Genomic DNA, 23,671 nt, shown 5'->3' with positions numbered 1-23,671 from the left:
GAACAGATCAGAATCAGGTAATTATGGAGAGTCCCACAGTATATGAATGGTGCATTATCATCACCATAACAACCAAGCAGCAACCACAATCAAACAATCTATTCAACTTATTTGATGCCCTGGCAACCATTAACTAACACAACGCAGGTACACATATGCTACTTCTGTAGCATTTTAAGTGATGTTTTCTGTTTCTTGCCATCTTTTATATAATTCTGAAACAGTTCTGCATAAAACTTTTGTTGCAGTTTTGCCTTTCGTCCACATGTTAACACCGTTTTTGAAAATGCAACTTCTGAAACCAGGTTCCAGAGCGCAATCTTTTGGTAACGCCACCCATACCATCATCGTGTAAACTGGCGATACGCACTGTCACATTGTTTTAAACAAGTGGTTTGTCTTTTGTCCTGTGTTGTTATAGTTGCCACAGTTAGAGCATGTGAGGCTGCCAGCTTTTGAACACAGAGTAAACAAACAATAGGTAGCAGTTCAAGAGCTGGGATGCAGAACACGATTGTGCAAACTCAATGGGAACTTTCTCTGTAAACGGGCCGCTTATTTTTCCCACAATAAATATTACACACCATAACACCAGCATTCTTTCTATTGTAACCTGAGTCTCCAGGCTGGATCCACGCAGACTATCCACACAGAATATCATCATCTCTAGACAGGAACAACAGCAGCTGTAATGACAGAGGTTAAGTGAAGAACCTGGGGAAAATACGAAGAAAAGTAAAAAGAGGAAGTAGACGTATTAGGCGAACTCCTGTCTAATGTCTCTTCTAAGTGCTTTATAATCTAAATGACATTCAAAAAGGCTGCTAAAAGCACATTTAGCCTATTGAACTTTTTCCATAGCTCACACCGCAATGTTTAACAGAGGAAGTGGTTGTTGCCTGTTGCCTGTAACCACATCATTTGAACAAGACTGAGCCTACAGCTAGCAGCTCTGTGGTGCTGTACTTACAGGAACAGCAGTGCATTGAGCTTTTTATGTGTATGTATTGTGTACCATGTTCACCATCTTAGTAGGTTAGCATGCTAGCATTTGCCACAAAACACATGGCAGTATGGCTGAATACCGGCAAACCTTATCACCTTCCATCATTATTAAAGTATTGGGCAACATTTTGACCTTACGATGGAGGTAGGAACATAAATGCCTGTGCAGAATTTCATGGCAATCCATCCAAGATTTGTTGATTTTTATTGAAGTGACAGACCAACCAACGCTGCGATACCTGGAGCCACGTTACCAGCGTGGCTCAAAACTGAAAACTGCCTGTTGTATTTTACTTTGGTTTGTCCTTTGAATGCATGACATGACACAGTTTGCACCATTGTGTGCTTCCCATACATAAACACTCCCTCAATTAAAGAAACCATGTCTGTGCAGCAGCGTGGAAATTAAAAGCAAAGACAATAATATTATCAAAATAGATTTTATTCTAGACCTTGAAATCTTGAGTGATATTTCAACAGTCAGATCAGGAGGCTGCAGACTGCAACCAAGTGAGTGAGAGAGAGAGAGAGTACAACATAGGTGAGGGCAAAGACGACACAAAAAAACAAATCTGCAAATTGGTATTTACATGTTCTGTGTTATAATACATCAACAATTAAATCCAGATTTTATATTTTTGTTCATTTCGTGTACGTAACTACAAATAAATCAGAATTACAAAAGTTTTGAGGAGTACAAAACCTTCAAGGGCTCTCCAACATAGCAAAGATAGAATTAACGTTAGTACTTTCGGTAGGAACAAAAAATAGCAAACACACTTGAATGCAGTGTAAAAAGCTTATCATCTAAAAACAAAACCTTATAAAATACCATTCCACTGTCATAGACATCATTTGAAATAGTGTCTTTGTGGTACAGTCCAATCACTGCTGACTGTATTAAAGCAAACTTCAAAATAGTCTTTAGCTTCAGTACAAAATTTTCTAAAACAAGGAACATTCGGAACGAAACCACTGAAATGTCCGACGACGCATGTGTGTATCAAACCATTAGCGAGATGAGACCTGGAATGCCATGAAGTTGGCTTGGTTCAACTTTGACGTACCCCGAGGAGTCAGACAGGACACTATTCACCCTTATTTAGCCTCTGGAACACTGCACGTTTTCTGCATCGATTCTGATTCATCTTTAAGAGCAATTTAAACATTAGATGTGTCGACGATGGCTTGAACAAACACACCTCCCTGTTTCTCCATTTTTAGTCTAAAGTGCAGAAGAAAAACACCCTTCGAAGGGCTGCTCTTTTTCTTTTATTTCGCTATGACTGTTTAATGGTATTTTATAAAAAACCATTCCTTATGGTCACGACCCCATGTGATGTACAAGACCATCACATATTTCAAGGGTCTTCAAAAAGTAACTTTAAAATCCACCCTTAGCGTACGAGTGGCATACAAAAGAATCCCCTGTGATAGCACAGATCTATATTTATATTTATATATATATATATTATATGATACCATGTTACATCAAGTCATATGCTGCAAGTCTGCTTTTGAACAAAAAGCACAGACTTGCCTCAAAACGCCAACTCTGAACACTACAAACAAAAGCGCCGTCTATCGGTGCATAGGCCTGAACACAGCCCGTCTCCAGTGTGTGTGTGTGTGTGTGTGTGTGTGTGTGTGTGTGTGTGTGTGTGTGTGTGTGTGTGTGTGTGTGTGTGTGTGTGTGTGTGTGTGTGTGTGTGTGTGTGTGTGTGTGTGTGTTAATGCTGGACTGCCAGACAACAGCAAACCAAAGCAGGGACTGTAGTGTGTACTTAGGTCAGCACTGGACATGAGAGCCGCACATGTAACAGAGTGAGAATCAGGCCGTGAAACAACTGCTCAACGTGACAGACTGATGTGTGACCTCCTGCTCTGTTCATCAGCTGATTCAGCTTTGACGCGAGCGAATGTTGAGCCACATTTAAAAAGGTGCTATTCAAAGACCCTGTGCCTGCAGAGGATGTGACACTCCAGATGATGTCCCGATGTTTAAGGACCAAGCATGGGGAAACTATTTGAACGGCTCTATCTGATTATCATCCAGCATTGGTTAGCAAAAAGCCATTAGTGGAGGAAACAAACACAATTATGGTTATTAATTATTGACATCAGATCGATGCGAGCAATTGTGGGCCTGTTTTCCCGTATCTCTCTCTCTCTCTCCCTCTCCCCCCACAGATCCCAGAAGCTGCACTGATGCCAAAAAGCAAGCAATCCCTGCACCGCGTTACCTCACTACTAAACACTAAAGCACAGCCGTCTATTCATAAGCTTGAGACACAGATCCAGGACGAGCTCAGTGACAGAAACCTGAAGCTGACTGCACATCAGCGTTGATGTCTTACTGCCCAGCACATGGTTAGAACAGGAGATGGACAAGGTGTTTTAACAGCTACAAAGATTATCTTTCAGCCAAGAGGTTTTGAATTCTTTAGAGTTCTATATTAACCTGATGAATTGTGAACACCTGAAAACCATTTCTGAGGATAAAAGTTGCAAAAACAAACGACAGTTCACCCTTTGATTAACTGCTTTATATTTTTTGTTAAGAAAATGGCAAAAATGGAACAAACCTACTGGATAAAAATAGAGTTGACAAAATTATAAACCATTTCATCTTCTAAGCTATACAGCTGCATGTTTTGAATCTTAAAGAGTGCCAAGAAGTAGATGAATGGATCTCCCAATGAACAGCTTTGAACACCCATTGTAAAAGACAAACAACTCTCAACCCCTCCCCCTCTCTTCTCTCTCACCCCACATGTAATATAAAACCCACAGAGATCAGTAAAATCCAAATTCAAAACAACAATGTCCATAGGACACCAAATGCTGACATATGCAATATGCACACACCAACAGAGAACAAAAAAAAAAAAGAATTCTGGTACGAAGGATAAAAAGAGGAAAGCAAGAAGGATCCTGGTGTTTTGGTTTGTATGTGATGGGTCCAACAAGTTTGTACTGCGTGATAACAGAGTAATGTTTCTTCCTGCAGGTCTGTGAGAGCAACACAAGTGTCCATACAGACCTGTTGTATGTCTGACGCATGTGCATAAGAACTGCATGTGGCAAAGGTGTGGTCCTTGTGTGAACATATAGGGGCGGGAGGCGCTCCAGGCTGTAATGGCGGGCCATGGCATCTGATGGGACTACAGCAGTGTGGTGGACAGGCAGGGACAGTCAGTCATTTTGGCTATGTACACATTCGTAGTCGGTCCATGGCTCCCCCAGACGAGTGTCATTTCCTCAGGTCTAATACACAAACCTGGAAAAACAAGAGAGACGAGACTGTTAGACAGAATTTGACTTTTCTCATTTATTTCTCACCATTTTAATTCTCCACCTCATTTTAATGTTCATCAAGGTACATTTGCATCACCTTATCAGTGTTTATAGAGGCTGTAAATGAAACTATTTAGAGCGAATATTATTATTATTAAGTATTCAAAGTATTCGTGCCAAAGTAATAACTAATGCTACTGTTTATGACAGCGGATGTGCGACCACAACATTGACAATGTATATATAATGGACAGAGCTACCGGGTGTGTAAAGTGAAGCTGATGCGCAAGTGTCTTTAAGCCTGCATTCTATGTAAAGGCCAGCAGAGGGAGCTCCATTAGCTGCAATAAAACACTGATACCATACAGTCTAATGGAGAAAGGAGCGAACTTCTCACCTGATTTATTAGTTCAGTAAACAGGTTCCTAATCAGTGTATGCTCTCAATCTCTAGTTTCAAGAATTCTTCCACACAACACAATGTTCATTTAGTAAATTATGGTCAGATTTAGAGTAAAATATATGATAAAGCTGCTTATGCCTTTGGGCGTGGCTACCTTGTGATTGACAGGTCACTCAGCTGTTCATGAATTATCAACAGCTCAAGGTCTTAGGATGAAGAATTACTGACATTTTGTTATTCTGTTGACAATATGCCAGTTTTTAAGTGCTTTAACCACCTCAGGGTGTCTTGGCTGTCTGTTGTGCTGAAATGTGCACTATGAAGCAGGTTTCCTTCAAGGGTCTCTGCATCATTCTCTCATCGTGTCTCACAGTCCCTGGTTCTAAGAGGCATACTCATAGCAAAAAATATTCTTAAAAGGGATCTGATTACCAGGTGACCCCAGGCAGGACTTTGCATTCAGGCCAATATTCAACATTTTTGTCAGACTTTTAAATGATGTTCCTCAGATTCATCTTAAGCATTACTTGGCACACAACCAGATGGCTGTAATATCCCTTTCACTCTCCAAGAGCTTCTGTCTAGCTACTCAACCATAAACGCCTGACTGATAAGAGTGTCGCAATCACCTCCCTGATCTCTGCCCTTTTCACCAGTCTGCTGTATTTGGCCGGACAGTCAAACACTCCTCAGGTAAATGCTTTAAACCTGTTCCATCTCAAAGGTTTAAGGAGCGTTATTGGGAATCTGGCTCGCATTAGCTTACAAACTTTTCTTAGGGCTAGACCTACTGCAGTTCCTGACTAAAGACTTTAGAAGTTGACCAGTAGTTATTAAGTGTATAACGTTAACAGTTACTTACAAACCAACTTGCGACAAATTCACTCCTCTCCATCTCTCCCTTTATGCTTCTCCTGTCCCTGTCTGAACACGCTGTGTCTAGTCCTGGTCGGAGCCACTGTAAATCAGGGCCTTGATCACTGGGAGGCTGCTGAGCATTTGTTTTTCTGAACTTATCCAACTAATGAAAAGTTGTCGACTAAGACTCCTCTCATCTTCAACTCGACTATTAAGGGACAGACGTAATAGTGCCGCTGCTCCACTGTACGGGAGCATTGTGGCATCCCGCTTAGTTACAGTAAAAAAGGACAAAGATTGTATGCCGACATTGTTCAACTGAAGTCCAGTACATCTGTGGAAATACTTCAGAAGGGCTCATTTACAACGGCATCTCTCGACCATTAGCAGAAGGGACAAAAACAGACCAGAAGGCAAGTCCTTCTCCCCACAGCGTTCAGGCAGCCTCTCACTGAAGATTCAGAACAAAGTAATAACTGAAGTGTTTATCTTTGCAGATATGGGAATATACTCAGGCTAGAGGATACTGGACTTTAACATATGGACAAAGTGCTTGAGGTCCACTAGAATATGCCCTCACATGTGCATTTGAGTCTGCTGAGCCTGCCCTGTATAAACAAGCACAAGCAGCAGATACTTAATGCTCTCTTACAATGGACCATTACTGACATCTGTGTTACTTATTTTTTCTTATTGACAATATTCCAGTATTTGAGTGGCTTAATTGCCACTGCTGAATTTGTCAATTTTTCAAATTAAATGGTATTTTAAATTAAAATTGTTTTACCTGTGGTACCAAAAACGTACTGAAACGTGACCCCAAAAGCAAGGTAGATAACCCAACTGTAAATCTGTGTGTACCGTTACACTCCTAGTGAGCAGTAGTCGAACGTGACTGATTTTTCAGACACTAATGGCTCTATCTAGTGTTAACTAACGGCACTGCAACATCAACTGTAATGTAACATTTTCATTCAATTTGAGGTTACGTTTCAAGCAGTAAACTCTGATTAAGACCCAACAGTCAGCACAGCAGTGTATAAATGCTGGTCAGTCCTTAGACAATCTCAAGTGACTGGATACACATGTCCTCTGAGCTACATGCACATGTTTGATAAATGAAACAAAGAAGCCCCATGTCATAAGTCAAGCACATTAACTTTTATCCCCAGCAGAACCAGGTTTGATCTCAGTGTCATCCACGATTCAGACCAGAGGCACTTTACGGTGCTAGCTTACCTGGGTCAAACGTTTAATACACACAGCTGACCCACAATCTTCCTGGGTCAGCAGTCCAATGTGGAAGTTGTACATAGGGGCCAAAGTGTGTGTGGGTGGCTACCACTTTTAGTTAATGATGTGTGACGAAGAGCTCAGGCAGCACAACTCACCGATCCATCTGACGCACTAGCTCCTACTTTGTCCCCTGTGGCGTTCCAGCACACCTCGAAGATCCCTCCTGTCCCCCGGTAGCTGTGGACTAAAGCCCCCGTCTGAGGAAACAAACACATACACATTAGTAATGATTGGCAACATCTTTACCCTATGTATTTATACCACCTGTTATAATGGCTATAATATAATGGCTATTGTTCATTAGTGGCAGCGTGGGAAGCACTAGCCAAATGCTGGTAAAATATGAAAGTGGTTGGTAGATTTCAGACACAAATTCATGATAAAAAGAATGACTGGTGAGTTTTAACATTTATCTGTCAGAAGCTAGTAGATGTTTTATCATTTAAAAAAAAAAAAAAGGTAAACTTCACACCCTGGTGTATGGTTATAATTTGAAAGTATTATCCCAGACCTGAGTGTTCCAGATGTGGACACACTTGTCGAAGGAGCCGCTGGCCAGGTGCCTGCCATCAGGGCTGAAGGCCACGCTGTAGACAGGCTCCTGATGGCGGGTCAGCGTGTGGATACACACACCACGCTCCACGTCCCACAGACGCACTGTTGAGTCAAATGATGCGCTGGAGAGGGGGGACAAGAAGAGGAGTGAGCCAAGTGGCCGAGAGTCATGCTGCATTACAATGAACTGCTTACTGAAGTGAACATGACCCAGCCTTTTCATTCAATTGTGTTTCTTTCTTCTTTTGAGACACAGAGAGATACTGTCTTATACGTGGATAGCAATGTCCGTTTGTCAATTCTCCTCAGGCACCTCAGGATGTTAGGGTTGTTCAGGTGGAAAGCCCACTCTGATCTGCTCGACCCTGCATTATTTCCTCAGGGTCATTCAAGGGTGCATCTGAAAAGCATTCAAGCTGGCCGTGTGGTGACTCACAATAGTCATTCAGCCAATAGCTTAAGACGTAACTGAGTGATACTAACATCTGCAGAGCCAATTCTGGTGCCTGAGTTGAAGAGACCAAGTCAAACCTGAATATTATATGAGCAGCAGCCCTGAGGTCACTGTCAAATATTTATACATGAAGTCATCAAGGAATGGCACTGCTACCAAGAACAGTGGATACAGAATTTGTACAACTTATTAGAAATGCAGCAATAAAGATTTTTTGAGACTATTGTGATATCACCACAAAATTATGAAAACATATCATTCATGAGAAAATATAGGTTTTTTCTTAATATTCCAATTTATTTATGGTATTTTAAAAAAAAGGTGCTGCTTTGAGGCCTTACCTGGCCAACATGAGGTTGGCGCTAGGGTTGTTGGTCCCGGGGCCTGTGGGGCTCCACTTGATGGTGTAGATTTCTTTACTGTGGGCCTGAAGGTCATGGACACACAAGTCCTGCTTCATACTCCAGATCTATGCCAGAGAGGAAGAAGCCAGTTGTTACTATGGCTTTTATTACAGATGACCTCAACACATTCAATCAGGTATTTGTCTGATTCAGGTCCATTTCTGTGCTCATCTTAGCCATTGAGTCACTGTACTACATCTGCATGTTATGTGGACTGACCTTCAGTGTCATGTCATCCGAGCAGGAGGCCAGCAAGCTGCCAGTGGGATCCCACTTGATGGCATTCACCTCATTCTACAAAATAAAAACATTGCATATTGACTGTTTTCCATTAAAGGTTGTTTGAGCTGTGAAGATATGCACCTTAAAACCATTACTAACTTCCATCAGATGCTACAGTGAGTCACATTCAGGATTCATATTAGCTATCCCACAATGCTTCAAGAACAGGAGTGTATTCAGAAGGTTTCCATTTCCCTCCCTGTCAGAAAGCTCTCACACACACAGTAGTCCTTTCTTACCGTGTGTCCCTGGAAGGTCTTGACAGGTCTGTCCTGACCCAGCTTACACACATGGATGCACATGTCTGTGCTGCAGGAGGCAAACGTGTTGTTGCTCTGCCAGTCTACATCCAGAGCGGGTGCTGTTTGGGGGAGGAGACAGAGTTTAGGGCCGCTGCAGCAGTGAGGTAGATTTTCCATTGCCACATTTAATCTGATAATTTTATAAATGAAAAACAAAAACAAAAAGAACACTCTTGCAAGAAAGGGCATGTGGAACAATCGAGCAACTCCTGTCACTCACCCGAGTGGAAAGGAAATTGTTGCTTTGCCTCTCCTGTGTGGGCGTCCCAGATAATTGTGGTCTGTGTGAAGGAGGAGATTTTCATTATTTATACTAAAATTAGTATTGATCATGTTAGAAAGTCAACAAATACATCACATACATTATAGAAAAACAGTTCTTAATACCGAGCACAGGTTGAGGAGGAGATTTACAAGAAAGTTCATATATGAAACACACACCTAAGGCCTTTACATACTTGCAAGATATCAAGGCGACACTGTGTATGTCATTATACTTTAGATCACTAGATGGCAATGTTGAACAATGTCCACAAATTGTTGTAATTTTGTGACAGGACGTCAGCGTGTCTATCTGACTTTCTGTCAGTCCTTAACATTTTGTGTTAGTGTAAGCAGTCCCTGCAGGTATACACTGAGGACAGCACACAATATCTGCCCAGACCGGTCTGCGGTCCACACGCATGCTAATCTCTATAAACAGATGTCAGCATGTGAATACACAATGTGTAGGCAAGGGACAAGATCCTGGTTTCCGTTTGTATTCTAGAGTAGTTTTGACTGTTAGTATTTGAGTGGGCTTTGGTTGCAAATAAAAGTAATAAGTACTGCACAGACTAGATTGAACCCATCGGCTATGATCTGACGACAATTTTGCTTTTTATCAGCTTTTAAAAAATACATATCTGCATTCATGCCTCAAGCGAATCGTACTGCAAAGAATAATCAGCATTTGGTGCATAGAAGAGGAAATCTTGGCCCAATTTATCCACTGGCTACACCAGAAGGCCCCACACATTGGCCGCTGTTCCCAGAGGATAATCGCCACTGTGGGTTTATCACGACGAGCAACCCACCACATTGTCATTTTATCCATCATGACTATAAAAATATTGATTATTTTGGCTTTATCATCCTAGAAAACTGTTGCTTCCTGGAAAACAGTTTCACCTTTTACAGAACAAAAGGAACATCACACATTTTTTGACAATCCCACAGCTCCCATCAGACATCCCATTTAGCATCATCCCTCACTTTGTTAAATCCCACCTCAACATCCTGTTTCCATGGAAAATATGTCACATTCTAATTTGAAGGCAGATTTAAAGTGGTAACTCTGAATACGGAATAAGCGGCAATGCCCCCAAGAGCAGCCCAGATGCATTTATCAAACTTATTCAACTCTAAAGTTGAAAGCTAAAAATCAATGGGCCTTACCTTGTCTACACCAGCACTGAGGATGAAGTTTCCTTTTTTATTCCACTTGAGTGCAAATATAGGACCTTTATGCTGACCCAAAGTACTGGCCAGGTTTCCTAAAAATATAAAAGTGCAACACAACTTGGAAAGAGAGCAGAAACATTTCACCATCCACGCATCTTTGCAAAGCTACGATGAAGCGGAAGAGAAGAGTCTTACCATCTTTTGTCCATATTCTAGCAAAGCCATCATATGAGCCTGTTGCTAGCAAGGTTCCCTCACTCTGCGAGAAAGAGAGAGATGATTTACTTGCATTCACGCTTTCTCAGTTTTATTTGCAGATTCTGATTCAAGTAGAACTGTGCCTAATTTTACAGGTATATTCTGCTTTGTTTGTTAATGAGGCTCGCATTCAGAAGCAAGTCGTTAATGACATAAAATATTAGCTGATTTAGCGTTGTGCACTGACTTGCACTACTCAGGCAAAAAATAGTTTGCAGCTGAGCAACATGAAGGCCTTTTCCCCTGTGGGAGTGACTCGCCCCCATATATCTGGTTGGAAGGAATGCCTTTAACAGAAGTAGCGGTCATAGGCGCGCCAGACACACACACAAACACACACACACACACACACACACACACACACACACACACACACACACACTAGATTAGATTACTAGAATGTGCACTCAATGTAACAGACACACAGTCACTGTTCAACTACACACACTCACATTCCAGTCTAGTGAGGTGACGTCTTTGTTGCTGGGTACGTCCTGGCCCCCTTCCCGTATGCAGTGCCTCAGAACCAGCTGGGTGGACCCGCCTGTGCTGTTCTCACTCAGGTTCCAGATCCTTGCAGTCGAGTCCCCGGACCTGCCCGAACCAACACACACACACACACACACACACACACACACACACACACACACACACACACACACACACACACACTAACATTAGACACATAACACAGCTTTGGTTCTTAGAATCAGTACTGAAAATGGTATAAAACTGACCATCGTTGCTCTTGAGTAGGGTTGGGGTTTGAAAGCATTTTATCGAACCTGAACCCAGTATCAAATCCGAAATCTTTTTAAATCCCTATCAAACCTTTTCACATCATCTGTTGAGGAAAAAGGAGAAAGAAATTTTACAAGCACAAAACTCATTAACTTTTATGTGGTTTTTGTGGACATTTGCCCCTGATGCAGCCCCTCTTAAATTACAGGACTGTGCCACAAGTAATTGCATTTCTCTTCATGTTCATTTCATTTTGAGGGGTGTGTCCATGCTTAGGAGCAGGACTGTTTTATATTTAGTTGAATACTCCCCTCTTTCGTGCTGACTACTTTTATAAATGAGCACTAAATTGTTGATTTAGGCAGGAGAAAATTTACAGTTTAGAAAGATGATGAAGAGATGAAGTTAAATCAGTTTATCTTACTGACAAAGGCTTCGATCTATCTATCTATGTTCTGCGAAGGAAATTAGCGTCATGGATTAACACTTAACTGTTATTTTGGTTTAGCGGTAAGGGTCATTTTACAGTTGGTCTATCCTTGGATGGGTGTTGAAGGAGCAATCAACTTATTGCACAAAGTCACATTAATCTAAAAATAAAAATAACTTATTTTTAGTCCAGAGCATCTATTGTTTGATCTGAAGGGATGCAAAAGCTGTAAAGGGCAGACCAGGTTGTGCATCTTGTCCTATCACATATATTTAGCTTCTTTTCTATTTGTATGACAGCTCAGAAATTTAGGAATCTCCCCTGAGCCATGTTGACAAACACACTGGGAAGTAAAGGGGGGGGGGGGAGATGTAAACAAACGACATCATTGGATAAGATAGTTCTTTCAATGAGAGGATTTGTTTGAACTGGGGACTAATAAAGCTGTGCATTTAAAATTTAATAACTGAATACAGTGAAATGCAATATTTGTGGTTTGGCCTAATCAGCTAAGAGGTGTATAGTGTTAACAGAACCCAACCCTACTCTTGAGACCAACTGTTCGGTTTTGCTGAAGCCAAAAACACAAGTAGTGCAGACTGCTGAAGATGTCAGAACTGTAACAGACGTCTCGGTTTGACATGTGGAACTACAAGTCCACCATTAACCCACCAAACTGTTGTACAAGAATACATTGTCGTACACTCAACCTCCAACATGATCCAATCATCCAACTGATCTATCAGCAGGGTCTTGGTTAACAAATAACTGCTTAGTCAGTCAGTATGCCCAATAAGCCTTTAGTCATTAGCTCTTACTGGAAAATATATCACATTTCCAGCATCACAGTAATATTGTGAAATACACTTTGCTCTTAAATAAACACTACATTGTAAGAGATTCTTCTGCATGCTCACATTCATCTGGGGAAGGATAATGACACAGCAAAAACAACAACTTCAGTCAACAAAAATGTGTTTAAGTTGATAAATGAGGAAGGACTTACTTAACAAGCTTACTTTCCTCATACATGCAAGTTAAACCTACTCTTTGCCACAAACAGGACCAGAGGGACTCATTCGAACAGTTGCTGCTGTGTATTTTTCAATTATGGTTGAACGCTGTGATCAAATAAGCATTTGTATTAAATGTAAACGATGTGCTAATAATGTGACTAAGTAAAGAAACTAATGCATTACATGACATAACTGTCCTGTAAAAATGACACTTTTCCATGCTAGATACTGCGTGACCAGTGAAAACCACGGGGGAGAGAGGGATGATGTAGAGATACTGACCCGGAGGCGAGGAGGTCGTTCACTGGGTTCCAGGCACAGATAAAAACTTCAGATTCGTGGCCCCTCAAGACCATGGCTTTACTCTGGGGGATCTCTACGTCCCTGTCCACCTCCATCATGTCTGAGTGGTGATCTACAGGAGGAAAAGGTAAACAAGACATTTAACTTCAAATTTTCATAACAGTATTCATTAATTACAGTCCTAACGTTCTGAAGGTAAAGGGGATGCAATTGAAATTTCCATGGCTAATGGAATATAAACAAGATGTAATGAATCACTGCTTCTAGTAAAATTTCACTTCTGAAATTAATTACCAACATTTCCCCTCACAAAGGCTTTCTTTGAATCAACCCCAACAAAAACAAGGGGGGGTTTTGGGGGGGAGGGGGGTTTTTTTCTTGTGGGGAACAAAAAGTTTTTTGAGGGTTAACAAAAAAGGGGGGGGGGGGCTTTTTTTTTTTTTTTTTTAAAAAAAAAAAACCATGTAAGTGTATGTGAGTAAGCTAATGTTGGAGAGCTTGTGAGAACCTGAAACTGCCCCTCAGTAGCACTCGATAATTTGATTCTGGGGCCCAGTGTGTTATCGTGAATAAAATGCGTTGGGAAGAGGAGGAGGTTTTGGGGGAAAAGAACCAGACCACATGTTTCCTTCTACGCTGAAACAAACACAATAAAAAAAATGTTATGCTAGGAAAAGGTGAAAACAGAGCTATACAGGTGGGACAAAACCTCATGGAAATGTCTGGATGTAAAGACAACACCGGAGTTGAGTTATGTAATGCCAAGAAAACCACAGATGTTTACAAAACAAAATCCCAAAGTTGTACTGCAGCTGTCATAAGAAAGCACATGTACCCACACACACACACACACACACACACACACACGGTAAGCTTTTAACTCCATGTGGTAAGAAGTGTCTTACAGTCTTAGAGTACATACAAAGCATGTTCTATGGAAATTATGAATGGAAAAATCTATCTAATCATCATCTTTCATTTTCTGTCTGCAGCATGAAGGTCATTTCTCATCCAGTGGTCACCCACTGTGTATATCACAGCTTACACAGCATCTTATAAACATCTTATTATATTAAGTCATATAACGCTGGAATAACATCCGGAATAAGTACGTTAAAAAAAGTCTAGAATTTAGTCAAGAATTTTTTAGACATGCTCAAGAAAACACATATGTCTGTTAAGGACCTGATTCAGATATTGTTTAAAACAATGAGTTAGCTTACTGGCCAAGGCGTGGGATCCATTTTCCTCCCCGTTGGCAGCGCCCTCTCCATTCTTGGTGCTTCCCTGGAGCCCTGTGCTGCTGCCACTGCCTGCCGCCTGCTGCTGGGCCAACTTGTCCCTGTAGGCCTGCTGCCTGGTCTGGACCACATCTGGCATCACAGCATCAATCAGAGACAGCGACTCGATGGGCCGCCCGTCAAATAAGGTCCCGTCCTACAGAGACAACATGCAAATGTATTTATTCACACTATCTACCAAATGGACTTCATGCATTAACCAAACCTGAGCCAAAACATAAAGCTAAAAGTGCACCTCTTCTTAACAGTACATTGTAAGGTTACAGTAATTAGTAGTAGACGGTTTTGGGGGGGGCTGACCTCATTGATGCTGACTTCAGCCTCCACATACTGCAGGCCCTTCTGGATGATGGAGATGAGGGCAGCAGGGGGCACCAGGGCTCCATTGATGTTGGACTGGCTGATGTGGCTCTCTATGCCAAAGGTGAATGCTGAATGAGAGAAGCCTGGAGGAGGAATGGATCATTTGGAAAGTAAGATGGAGTCAAAGTTCAATAGAGCAGCAGTGTATCATATTACATTTTTTAAAGTAGGAAAACAGGTGCAATTCCGAGAGGTATTTACCCCAAATATACACATACCTGACTCTTGTAGGTATCTGTAAACCAGGAAATTGACCTCATCACTGCTTATGCTCATTTTTAGTCCTGGTGATTAAACCATTGGGTCAGCACAGGATAGGAGCCTGTGAAAAAAACAAAGCAGAGAGTCTTGCATAATTAGGATTGATGGCATTACACACCTTAGAACTGAGCTGAAATGAGCTTTTAGTAGTATCTTCATTACTCAGGTGCATTAACATCCCATAGAAACATAAATGGATAGTAAAAAGGAAGATGACATGCAGGGGCACTGAGCCAGGTGTAAAGGAGAGCTGTCACACACCCAAACTGAGGATGGTGTTACACTATGAACTAACTACGTAGCTCACTACCAAACTGGCACACACGGTGAAAACTGAGAAGAGGAAGAGGTTAAAAAAAAAAAACATCACCTTGCTTGACCTAGATCTTGCAAGTTCAAAACAGACAAGTAGGCAAACTCAAGCTGTGATCTGCCATTTGATAAATAATGATGTTTCGTTTCTCCCTACTTTTGTATGCTGCAGAAGCTTCCTGGCTCTAGGCAGGGCACCAGTTTCCATTCATTAACCTACAACTGGAAATAATTACCAGCCGTCTTCATGAGGAAGGCTGGGTTTTTTGGCTTAAAACGTCTGGGATGGGACTTAAACCTCAGCAATAACAGATCCTGCAGTGCTTGCATCCAGGCCCCGTATTTATTCATGCAGAACCCGCACTGTTTAAAATGGGACTATGGAAATAAACAAGGGGTCTGGATGGGGGACAGAACCTCCACTGTTTCCATAATGCCAGTCCGCTGAAAAAGTCAACATGTCTCCTGCCACATCCCAGAGGCTGAGATCCAAGACCAACTGAACCAAGAAGCCTGGAATCTAGTACAAGCCCTTCAGCTATCCCCGACAAGGTGGTCAGAAAGTCCTGACTGTTAGTGTTTCTCACACTGAAGCACTTCTGCTGGAACTTAGTTGGACAAAATGAGAATATCTCACAGAAGACTCCTGTTTATGATGAGATAATAATCTTTCTACATAAAACCCAGCACGATTCTAACAAGATATGCGCTTTTTCCATTGCACCGGTGCTGCGCTCACGTTGTTACAATGCGTTGTGTTTTTCCATTACATTTGGTTTAAGGTTCAGTGTTGTTATGGTGCTCTGCAAGCATGTTGATGCAGCACTCTTGCATATCTGCCACTAGCCTGTTTTGAAAGGGTGCTGGCAAATGTCATCACCATGCAAGTGACGCAGGTGCAGTAAACGGGGTCAGAGCTCACTTACTAGACTATGTCGACCGATTCATCTGGCTGACATGAAGTTCAACATGACTGTTTTATGAACATCTGCACTGATCAATAGCTTAATCAAGAGCGCTGACATTCATTACCTGGATCATTTTGCTGTCCGAAAACACAAACAGCTGCTAACTAGACACAGGGGGACACATGCAAAGGATATATCGTCACATGACTGACTTATGTTGCATCACAGTATTTTCAGTTGTAGGTGTCTTAAAGCATTAAACAGCCTAATTAGTAGCTATGAAAGTAGAAATTGAGCCTAAGCTGAATTGCTCAGTTTAATTTAAAAGGTAGAAAAGTTTAACCTCATCAAATTAATAGTTCAGAAACACTCCCAAAGATTCAGGCCTATGAAGTCATTGGCTGTCAAGCAGCTAGAATGGAGAGGTCTAAAGATATTAAACTCATTGACATTAGGCTCACATTACCACAAGTCCAGACTGTACTTGAACTGTGCCCAAGTAGGTCTCGCACTGCATTTCTTGTACAGATTACTGTCAGAGAAGGGTGCTCGGTGCAACATGTGGCAGTGTGCAACATTTTTGGTTAGAAAACCAATTTAAGATTGTCTTGTCACTGATTAGTATTAGTGTCAAGCTGTGTATTCTTTATGATTATTAATACATTTGAATGATGTTTAACAGAGTATCAAGTGTATTTCAACATGTGATTTAAAATGCAAATAATCACAATTTTGAGATTCAAAGCATTTGAATAAAAAAAGCATTAGTTAATCTTTTAAATTATAATATCCTGATTGGTGTCCATGCCATATTTTGTCTTGCTCTATCCCGAGTATCTCCTGTCTCCCTTTCAGCAACCCACTTAAAAAGGGCAACAAGTCATTCTTCGGACATTGAGTTACAGTGACCACCCACAAAGTATTTCTAAATTGTTAGAACAACAACAACAAACAACTGAATCAACATTACAAACAAAGAATTCCACCCAAGACACCCCCAGATTGTGCACCTGCAAGCACATAAAATGTATGTGTTCTTGGAAAGATATGAGGGTCATATATATGTTCATTTACTGCACACTCTTAACCGACATATATTTGGTTTAAAGCTGTTGTTTCAGAATCAGTTCCCACAGTTGCACATCTATGTTTTGCAGAGCGTCTCAGTGTTTCCCACAGGATGATAGTTTTAGCATGGCATGGGCAGCGACGTATGTGTCTCTGTTCACTTTCTTCAGCAGTGTCATAAAGTCCGCCAAAAGCATTTGAGATGTTATTTTCACCCGCGATTACGTTTTAACAACCGCAGATGATCCGCGCGTAAAGGAGGCTCGTTGCTAATGACATCAAAATGATCGAAACCAATGGTAACAAATGACATCGGCAACAGCTAATGTGTTCACTGCGCTAAAGAGTGACTGTCTCTGTCGAGAAGTGTGACTGACTGAAGACTCTACAGGAAGGGCAGAGCAGGGGGAGACTGTCCACTAGTTAATCGATCGCAGATATTTGTACTGTGAGTGAGAGATGCTTTGCTGAAGCAACAGTGCAAAACACAATGTTAGAGAAGTGTGAAAATATTTTCAGTTTGTTATGAAACTATAGCGGGGGGAAATAATAGACTGTGGTGGTGCACAGTAGTGTTCTGAACCAGTGTCACACAAACCTTAAGCACTGTATATCAATTTGGCAGTGGAACCACCACACTAATAAAGAGACTCAGACCAACCTTATGATCTCAAGACAACAATGAAATACCACTGGTGTCGTGTCTGTCTTTCTTTCCTGTTGTCATCGGCTATATTCTTACCAAGAGCTCACTCCCCTTAAGTGAAGCCACAACAACCAAGTCTCCTACGTGCAACCTCAGCTTGTTTTGGAAACAACAAGGCATGCAGGATATTCTTTAAATTTACAAGCAAGCAAAAAATTCTAGTGGTAACCCATTAAAGCGCTTCATTACTGCAACACTTATGTAAACAACTGGGTTATTTCAGGGTGAAAATTTGAGTAAGTCTTATTTGTTAAGCAAGTTATCCATGTTCCAACCCTTTTTGGGAAATGTTGACCTTGACTGAGTCATTCCAATACACCAGTATTTTATTCAAGTCCTCCCACTGGTTGGATACAAAGCTAAATTACAGCCACCCTCTTCTCTATATGACTCTTGACTCTTTGCCAAAGCAATGTGATTTTTCAGACAGCAGTATAAGAATGCCGCCATAGAAGGAGGCAAAACAAAATCTATACACGTGGAGAAAAAAAAAGATCACAAGTCTAACATTAAACAGTGAGATACACTACCCATGTGATCGAGATGTCCTCAGATGCGCATCATATCTGTGTTGTCCTCAGCAAGAACTCTCAGTCCCTGAGAGGAAAAGAAAGAAATTGAATGCACCTCTTCCAACTCCTGAATTATACTTAAATAATAACAGGAGTGGACATTACATCATATTAGTGATAAAGAATGGACTGTGCCTCCAGTGTGAAATCACTTGCACTCAAAATGATTAATAAACGCATTAGTATCAATAATTCAGCAAGCAAGAAATAAAAATAATTAATTCAATTCATGTCTCCTTGGCGTGCTTTTAAGACTTCAGACCACCTCTCTCCATGTACGGCACTTCAGTAATCTGCCCTGACTCCCCAAAGTAATGCTTAAGTAACACTTTTAACACATTTAAACACAGAGTACTGTTTAAATATTGGTTAAGTAGAACAAGAACCATATAGGCCCTGCCAGATATTTACAGAATATAGGGATTCTCTATCAGTGCTGTGACAAACTATTTCATAATTAGATTGGACATTTTAGCAGCATGTCAGTGAGTGGGTAAAAGAGCCAGAGGAAAGTGTAATAAACAAAGGGGTGTGTCACCAAACAAGAGAAACTGGGTCAGAAATGTAAAAAGCCAAAACAGCCAGTGGATCTTTTAGCTAAGCACACCGTAACTATCCCTGAGGGGAAGTATGCTTGTGTATTATGTAAGGAAATTAAATAAACATGCCATGATTGTAAATCATTGTAGATGCTTGTTGCTTGCAATAGTAGCCAGCATCTCACTGATGGAAAATGTTTCACCAACTGGGACCCAAGACTGTGGCGTTTTAGTCAGTCTAGCATGTAGCCACATCCACACACAAGTCAGACTTAGTGTTGTGTTCAATGTGACTGCTGGTCCTGGTTGATCTGCTACTCCTCAGGTCAAACTGATTTCGTGTAAGTTAAATGCATGCAAGTTATGTCACCATGCTTATCTGCCGGTAGCTAAATTAGCAAGATAGCATGGCAAGCTAGTTGCGGAAATACACCGCCCATCCCCCACACACCGTGGCGACTGAATGGGCTGAACAAACTACAGTGTGTACGTTTCCGACACGCTGTACGAGCAAGACAGTCAGCAGCCCCAGTTTGTGCAGATGAATGGCTCAAAATTAACTTTATTGTTGTCAAATGTCTCTTCAACTGTCAATGCATCGCAGCGCCCTTCCTGTTTAGTGTAATAATGATTTAACTAATCACTGGTGTAATGCAGCGGCAGGCTGACAACTGTCCACATGTCATGGGTCACCAAGTAGATGTACGATGGGAATGGGTTTTATCGGCGCCAAGTAAACGCGCATTACTTGCGTTGTCTTCTTCCTCACCTCGCTAGCTGCTGTAATAGTCCGTTTATTATTTACTACCCATTTTAACGCGGTGCCAAATCTACACTGCTATAAGCCAAGTGAGGTTAGCTCAGTGGCTAACATGCGAGTTCACATTAGTTTTGCCTCGGCGGCGGCCGTACCCGTCACCGCCAACACCAGTCAGGCAAGGCGGTCAAAGATTTCGCAAATTTGATGCGAATCACCAACAATTAACTACCAAAGTACTGTAATTAACATGTTAGGGGTTGTCGTTGATTTTAATGGTTTTATATAACCGAATACAATAACGTTAAATTAGCTCATTTTGAAGCAGGGTTTCAGACGAGTACCGCGAGATCGTCAGCTCGCTATCACTTTAACCTGCTAACAAGCTAGCTAGGTGGCTAGCACTAGCATGCTATGCTAATGACAGTGTTGCTATAATCTCGTACCTACTTGGATAAAAACCTTTCAATGGACGATATCTTCCACGGCTCTTGTGTTCAAGTCAGACCATGTTATCGCTTTTAATCGATCGCAAGAAAGCTCGTTTTGGCACATATATGTGACAAACTCTCATTAGGTAATAATATTTAAAGTAAAGCCAGGCGGTAAGAAGCCAGCAACGGCTTCAGACACTCGACACAGTGGCCTGACCTGACAGGCGAAAATGAGCTGCCTGTAACTACTGTTGTTTCAAACCGCCACTCTGTAAAGCTCAATATAACGATGAACTGGAGACGACGGCGGGGTACAATACATCCACTGTCTCCTCGGTCCAATACGACAAAGTGGAGTGGGGGGAAACTTATGTAAGACTACTACCTATTTTTTATCAACAACGTTATTTCAGATGTCCATCGAGCGGAACTTGGATATAAAACTATATCGGTGACTAACCTATTTTTTCCAAAAAGCACCAGACAAACAAAACACCTCGTGGTTTGCTGAAGCTTGAAAGCCGTCCTCAGGCGCTGATCAAATATTAGCTCCTGGTTCGTTTGACAGGTTCACGGCAAAATGGAGCCACATTTCCTCGTTGAAACCGACCAATGAGATCGAGCAGAGAAAAATGCCGAGGCCTCTGGAAGTTTTGTCCCGCAGCCAAGCACCAGTCATAACAACAGTGTGCTCGCCCATCCCCCTTACACCTCTTTTTTGCCTGTGTGGTCACCACTAGCCATGGATTAATGACACCCCACCCCCTATCCTGTGCTCAGTCATTCAGACTGGGGAAGTCAACAACAAGCTTACATCATCATTGCAATCTCTGTTTTACACTGACTCTTTTTTTTTTTTTTTTTTTTTAACTGTATACATAATCTATAATCATATTAATTTCCCCAAATGTCCCTAAACGAAGAGGATAGTCTGAGAGTATTCATGCTGTACCCTGATCATTTAAGATTCACTTGAGTAAAAAAAAGGAAAAAATGGGTGCTGACCTTCAAAATTCTGTAATGTATCTTCTAACACAACGTACCTTGTGTGGCTGTGGCTGTCCCCATTTAAGTGGCTGCACTGCCTCAGCCTTTTACAATGGGAGATGATGACATATTATGAAATGCTGAATTAGGAACCGTTAAATTAGTTGTACAGCTGCAGAAAGGGTGCAGCATATTCAGTGGGGTTTTTTTTTTTCTTCCTGCTACCATAAATGTAATAATGTCTGCTGGGAGCACAGATGCACACACATCCCCTCTTTATTTCTCACGCTCTGTGCATCCTCACAAGCACAAGAAAACCAAACAATGACCACAACGTCATCATAAAATGTCTGCATATGTGTTTTTGTGAGATATATAATTCATCTTTGCAAAAATGGCTTGGCATATCACCTTTAGCCAAGTTAAAACTGATAATATGGCAGAAGGACAACATTTGCATGCAATCAGATGGTAAAAATGTAAAAGGCATTTATTTGTATAGCCTATCTAATTGACTGTGTTGTTGTGTTGAGTGATGGATTTGGTTGTAGCAGACGCTGTATGCTACTGCAGTCCACTGATTTTCTGCCTTGCTACCTCTCAACCTCTTAGCTGTTTGATCCTCCCACTCAATTATCTCAGTGCTCATCTGGCCCTTTGTCACCATCCTTGCAACTTGTCCACTAGAGACCTCCTATCTTGTGCCACACACTCAGTAATATTAAGGGGTGATAGGATGTTACAACACACTGTAATTTCTTCACACAGAGCAAAGCAGGGAGGATGCTACCAAAGATGGTCTGAATGTCAATAACCTAGTGATGTGGGGCGGACACAAAAATGAAAAAATATGCAAAACAGGTTTCAGTTTCAGTGCTTTTTATCTCTATTAGTTTGTGTACGGGTGATTTCCCACATTCCGTCTCTTGCTTGTTTCTCCTCAAGCCAGGAGAAACAGAAATATGTGCTCCATCACTCCCACAGCGTGATGTTGTTTTGGCTGCCAGTGAAGAAATGTGAAGCAAATTCCTCCTCTCCAATGCCAGGCTTTACACAATATATGATTCACTCTACAGGCAAATACTGTGAATTGACTCACCTCTTCTCTGTGACTGTAAATCCTACTCATCCCTTTTTATATACAGTGCATGCACATACTCTTTACTGTACATTAATAGCAAAACACATGTCAACATTCATGAAAATGTCTAAATCATAAGTTCTGTTTGTGCCGGCAGAGTACACAGTGGTCCACCTTAAAAATGAGATGAGCACAGTTCCCCTCCATAAATGTGAGACTAGAAGGAATACAGCAGTATGGTTTCTGTGTGGGGGCGGGGAACTAATCTGCAGGACAATAACACGAGGTTGCTATGGATGTGAGCACAGCGGCAATACTGATAAATATGTGCTGGACCTGTTGGCATTGTGTAATTGCCTGGATACTGCCACACAAGTGGCAGCAAGCTTTATCAACAGCCTTAGCAACAGCAGTACTGCCTTTTCATTTTTGTGAGTGTATGTTTGTGTGTAAAGAAGAACAGGAGATTAGTGGCTACATCTAAGATAAAGACACATGGAATAAGATTTCCATCTTTCTTGAAGAAAATATTGCAAGCTAGGAATAATAACTGGATATCAGAAGCTTGTAAACTCCCTCAAAATAAGTAGTTCTTACTTGTGATTAACTGTTGCTTATGTACACAGACTAGGAAATCTGACAAGTTTGATTTGCGTTTGCTTTATTTTGGCGGATACAGATGTTAATTTTGTTACATTAAAGGCATTCATCACAAAGATCCAAAGTATGATGAACAATATGTTCACTGGAGAGCCCCAACCTTCAGACTGGGGCCCACTGTGTTATTTCATTCAGCAGATGCACAACAGCACATGTGACACTCCTCTCTATCACCACAATAACACTCCTTATGCTATATGTTAAATAACAGCAATTCAAAAATAAGACCAGACCAACCTGACCCTAATAGCTGTTACACATCTGAGCTACAAGTCATCTCACAAGCATTATGAGGATGATGCATTATTCCTGTGAGAGTGTGAGCGACAGAAAAAGAGGGAAACGGAGCAAGAGGAGGGACTGCAGCTCAGCTCCACTGCCTGCTCAGCAAGAGCTATTTTTAGATCCCGAGAAACAAAGAAGCAGAATCGCCTTTCATCCCCACTGTAACTATATCATTTCACCTCCAAATGTGGTACTTGAAGACAGTCTGCACTTCTTTGTTGCAATGTTTAGGCCTAACCTCAAATAAATACAAACGCCTTTCCATCTGCCTTTGAGTCTTTTTTCCTCATCCGGCTATATTTGTGCACATTTTCCTGCTTTCTTACTGTATGCAAAAGGGTCTGTTGTTTTTTCAAGGCTAGATCTAAAGTCAGGGTATAATTAAAGGGGA

The 23,671-nt window shown here is 41.4% G+C and overlaps 1 protein-coding gene and 1 long non-coding RNA gene across 7 annotated transcripts; one reads left to right on the top strand and one right to left on the bottom strand.

Moving 5' to 3' along the window:
• Positions 1–1,429: 1,429 nt before the first annotated feature.
• Positions 1,430–20,944, bottom strand: tbl1xr1b (TBL1X/Y related 1b). Of its 6 annotated transcripts, none has more exons than XM_051427481.1 (16): positions 20,728–20,944; positions 18,496–18,562; positions 14,929–15,032; positions 14,648–14,793; positions 14,270–14,483; positions 13,026–13,158; positions 11,009–11,150; positions 10,494–10,557; positions 10,293–10,390; positions 9,076–9,136; positions 8,793–8,914; positions 8,491–8,565; positions 8,209–8,336; positions 7,370–7,535; positions 6,954–7,055; positions 1,430–4,285 (listed from the first exon to the last, which is right to left on the bottom strand). In XM_051427481.1, exons 3-16 carry the CDS (start codon positions 14,984–14,986, stop codon positions 4,259–4,261), a joined length of 1,536 nt encoding a protein of 511 aa, XP_051283441.1. In that variant the 5' UTR covers positions 14,987–15,032; positions 18,496–18,562; positions 20,728–20,944; the 3' UTR covers positions 1,430–4,258. The 6 variants fall into 6 exon arrangements, with proteins under 6 accessions (XP_051283441.1, XP_051283610.1, XP_051283519.1 ...); XM_051427650.1 differs by having other exon boundaries at positions 20,764–20,944; XM_051427559.1 differs by lacking the exon at positions 20,728–20,944 and adding an exon at positions 20,280–20,481.
• Positions 14,723–16,972, top strand: LOC127378777 (uncharacterized). Its single transcript, XR_007888155.1, has 2 exons — positions 14,723–14,820; positions 15,456–16,972. It is a non-coding gene; the product is annotated as an uncharacterized LOC127378777 (long non-coding RNA).
• Positions 20,945–23,671: the final 2,727 nt, after the last annotated feature.

The sequence above is a fragment of the Dicentrarchus labrax genome, unplaced genomic scaffold (genome assembly GCF_905237075.1).
Source record: "Dicentrarchus labrax unplaced genomic scaffold, dlabrax2021, whole genome shotgun sequence".
NCBI classification, from domain to species: domain Eukaryota; kingdom Metazoa; phylum Chordata; class Actinopteri; family Moronidae; genus Dicentrarchus; species Dicentrarchus labrax.
Note: the sequence above shows the minus strand (reverse complement) of the source record. Positions and strands in the feature narration are given on the sequence as shown.

What these genes read in the sequence shown, in the direction of transcription:
- tbl1xr1b (XM_051427481.1), bottom strand. Translation starts at nt 14,986, where the DNA reads ATGAGCATAAGCAGTGATGAGGTCAATTTCCTGGTTTACAGATACCTA. An exon ending in TCACCTCACTAGACTGGAAT is followed by an intron (nt 10,558 to 11,008) that starts GTGAGTGTGTGT and finishes TCTTTCTCGCAG; the next exon opens with AGTGAGGGAACCTTGCTAGC. An exon ending in TCCACATCTGGAACACTCAG is followed by an intron (nt 7,056 to 7,369) that starts GTCTGGGATAAT and finishes TTGTTTCCTCAG; the next exon opens with ACGGGGGCTTTAGTCCACAG.